A 4,173-nucleotide genomic window follows, 5' to 3' on the forward strand; every position below is an offset into this window, starting at 1 on the left:
TGAGATGTCTATTTACGCTGTGATGTACAATTTGTTGATATTTTACATTAATATTTAATTCAAAGTTAAATGGAAACCTAACCTAACCTAACCTGACAAAGATATCTTCAGGTGTGTTAATTGCTCTGCCAGGTAATATGTTTTATGGGTTTGTGAATCTTGAGAATTGTATATGTACAGTACAAGACCAAGAAAGGGTATTATTACTGTAGTAGAAGAAGTAGTAATTCTATTATTATTATTATTATTATTATTATTATTATTATTATTATTATTATTATTATTATTATTATTCCCGAACAGAGACTCAGAGACTCAACCCGATAGCAGTAGTAATTGAACGACAATGTTCTCAAGACTACAGGTTAGTCATACATAAACACGCATACTCCCATACACACACTCATACTGTTATACACATATTCATACAGTCATACACACACTCATATTGTCATACACACACAACCATATAGTCATACACTCACACCCATAATGTCATATACACACCCATACTGTCATACACACACACCCATAGTCATACACCCACCCATAGTCATACACACACCCATAGTCATACACACCCATCCATATCACACACCCAACCATAGTCATATACACCCACCCATAGTCATACACCCACCCATAGTCATACACACACCCATAGTCATACACCCACCCATAGTCATACACCCACCCATAGTCATACACTTACCCATAGTCATACACACACCCATATGTCATACACCCAGCCCATAGTCATACACCCACCCATAGTCATACACCCACCCATAGTCATACACCCACCCATAGTCATACACCCACCCATACGTCAAAAGCACACACCCATAGTCATACACCCACCCATAGCTCATACACCCACCCATAGTCATACACCCACCCATAGTCATACACACACCCATAGTCATACACCCACCCATAGTCATACACCCACCCATAGTCATACACACACCCATAGTCATACACCCACCCATAGTCATACACACACCCATAATCATACACCCACCCATAGTCATACACTCACCCATTGTCATACACCCACCCATAGTCATACACCCACCCATAGTCATACACTCACCCATAGTCATACACCCACCCATAGTCATGCACCCACCCATTGTCATACACCCACCCATAGTCATGCACCCACCCATTGTCATACACCCACCCATAGTCATACACTCATCTATACAGTTATACGAGAGAAGTTGGCTAGGAGTGTCACCCAATCACAGATTACCTCACCCTATTGGGCTGACGTCATTGGTTGCCTTACACAAGACACTGGGTGGTGGGAGGAGGAGGGAGTTGTCCTTGGTGGAAAAATACAGTATACACGATCTCAGATTTGGGCATCAATACACATCCCATACAGTCATACACCTGTACAAATCATACACCTGTAGCCTTGCACTTATACAGTACAGTCATACAGTGTTTTATAAAGTATTGTTTGAGTTTACGTGAATCTCTCTCTCTCTCTCTCTCTCTCTCTCTCTCTCAGGTTGCCAGGTACGGACGTTATCTTAAAGAAAGGACAGCATGTTACCGTGCCTGTCTGGAGTCTTCAAAATGACCCTCGCTATTGGACCAACCCAGACCAGTTCCTCCCAGACCGATTCTTGCCCGAGAACAATCACAATGTGATCAGCGGCACCTACCTTCCCTTCGGTCTTGGACCCAGAAACTGCATCGGTAAGTCCCAGACCGGTTGGATGATTGGTCTCTGTGTTGTGTTAAATGTTGATATCACTTTATCTTTTGGTCTGGAATCCAGAACTATTAATGTGTGAGACCATTTTTCCGAATTGTTTAGGACCAATTTGATGTTTCAAATTAAAATAGTTCACCCGTACAGTAGTGCTGTAGCTGAGATCAGTTTTCTGTCTGTACCAACTTGACTTGATTAATTTATATACAAAAAAGTGGAAGGTCATATGCATGAGAAGATATTTACTTTAGAATTTTATACTGTACACAGACAAGTAACTTAATTTATTTATTTCTTTATCTTTGCAAGCTGCTTAATTCATACTATAATCTGGTAAAGTCATGAGAACTTACTAAAGCTTAATATGCAACATATATCTTCAGTTGTTCTTGTTCTTCTTCACAGCAGTTGTGTGTTCTATTGTGATCTGCTTGTGACGTTAACATTGCACTTGGGTGTGACGACCCTCTCTCTCTTTCTCTCTCTGTCTCTCTCTCTCTCATAGTCTTTCATATTCTTGCAGGAATGAGGTTCGCCTTCATGGAGGCCAAGTTGGCATTGGCTAAGGTGATCTTGAAGTTTGAGATGTCTCTGGCGCCTGGCCATGAAGAATTGAAATTGTCCGTGGTGGCCATGAAACCCACAGATGACATCATGCTCGTGTTCAAGTCACTCGAAGACGAACAATAAGTCACCTTATTTTGACTTTCCATTGTGACCCTGACTTGGCTCAGATATAACCAAATTTTCTATGAAAACCCAAACTTTTATTGAAACAAGTTAGCTTTTTCATATATCATCTTGAATACATAATTCAATCAATCAGAGTACCGTCCTGATATCTGAGGGTTGGCCCAAGAACGTTTAAAGTGGAGTACTTCCGCTCTAAACGTTTTCGGGCTGTTTTTTACCGATCCTCCAAGATTTTGTATCTCTCTGGGGACCCAGTTTTTAATTTCATTCATCCATCTCAGTCTCTGCCTTCCCCTGGCCCTCCTACCTTCAACTTTGCCCATTAATATCTCTGTTATTATCCCTTCGTCCATAATTATATAACCAAAATATCCCATTTTTCTTTTTCTGTACATTTCAATTATTTCTCTTGAAGTTTTTGCGAATCTTAGTACTTCTTCATTTGTTTTCCTGTCTGTGTAGCTTCTTCATAGTATTACCCTATAACACCACATTTCAAAGACCCCCAACTCTCTTGCTGGTGTCTGCCGAAGGTGTCCACACTTCTGACCCATACGTCAGTCGTTACCATATAAAATCTTTCAGCAGTCGTTTTCTCAATTTGAAGTTAATGTGCCTTTTCATTGCGTAGATTAAACTTGACCTCTCACCAGAAAAAATACCACTAATTTTTGCCCTATTTTGACCTTCTGTGACCTTAACCTTAGCCCAGTTAAAACTAAAATAAATAACTTTTCTTTAATCTCTAGTTCCATAAATGCGCTGAGTTTCGCTGCAGTTGGTTTGATTCAGTTAAATACATACGTTGATAGATTCCTTACCACTATTACATTCATTATACCACCTGTTCCTAGTATCATCAGGGATCAACATTATACTTAGCTGTCGTTCCTAAATTTGTCATTGTTACTTCTGTGGTATATGAAGTAAGGATCTACAGTAGTCTCTTATTATTCTATTTTTACCCCATATATACAATTTATTCTATTTTACCCCATTTATACGATTTATTCTTTTTTTACCCCATTTATACGATTTATTCTATTTTACCCCATTTATAAAATTTATTCTATTTTTACCCCATTTATACAATTTATTCTATTTTTACCCAATTTATACAATTTATTCTATTTTTACCCCATTTATACAATTTATTCTATTTTTACCCCATTTATATAATTTATTCTATTTTTACCCCATATATAAAATTTATTCTATTTTTACCCCATTTACAAAATTTATTCTATTTTTACCCCATTTACAAAATTTATTCTATTTTTACCCCATTTACAAAATTTATTCTATTTTTACCCCATTTATACAATTATTATTACAGGGTATTTGTTTTCGTGTAATATGATGAAGAATATGTGAATAAAATTTCTTCACTGATCACATTGCGTCTTCCATTCACTGCGTTGTTATTACCACTGTCCAGGAGAATGTGTGCAGGGAGGCAGGAATAGGTCGCCTCCCTTGACAATACAGTCAATAGTATACTTACTTTTTCCATGCCTTGAACAATGAGTTTTATGGTATGGAGTTATGAGTGTATCTTGACTATTTTCTCTCTCTTTTTCTCACCTTTGCCATATAAGTATTACTACCATTACTACCATGTGGTATATGAGAATGAAATCGTGGTTCAACATTGCCTTGTTATTTACTACTACTTGTGATCCTACCAGAGGCGGACTGGGCACTGTTTGGGGGCCGTGCCATTTAATTTTGTGTTGGGGCCTATTTCACTC

General features: G+C 38.1%; 1 protein-coding gene across 1 annotated transcript; it reads left to right on the forward strand.

Annotated features, from left to right (window-relative positions):
• Positions 1-303: 303 nt before the first annotated feature.
• On the forward strand, positions 304-3,458 carry LOC121880231 (cytochrome P450 6B1-like; the record flags this gene model as incomplete). The annotated part of the gene is made up of 3 exons (XM_042387388.1): positions 304-364; positions 1,523-1,713; positions 2,253-3,458. Coding segments are annotated over 3 exons (419 nt in total), but the record flags the coding sequence as incomplete, so codon positions are not given.
• Between the last annotated feature and the right edge of the window lie 715 nt (positions 3,459-4,173).

Source organism: Homarus americanus, unplaced genomic scaffold, assembly GCF_018991925.1.
Source record: "Homarus americanus isolate GMGI-L3 unplaced genomic scaffold, GMGI_Hamer_2.0 scaffold42064, whole genome shotgun sequence".
Lineage (NCBI taxonomy): Eukaryota > Metazoa > Arthropoda > Malacostraca > Decapoda > Nephropidae > Homarus > Homarus americanus.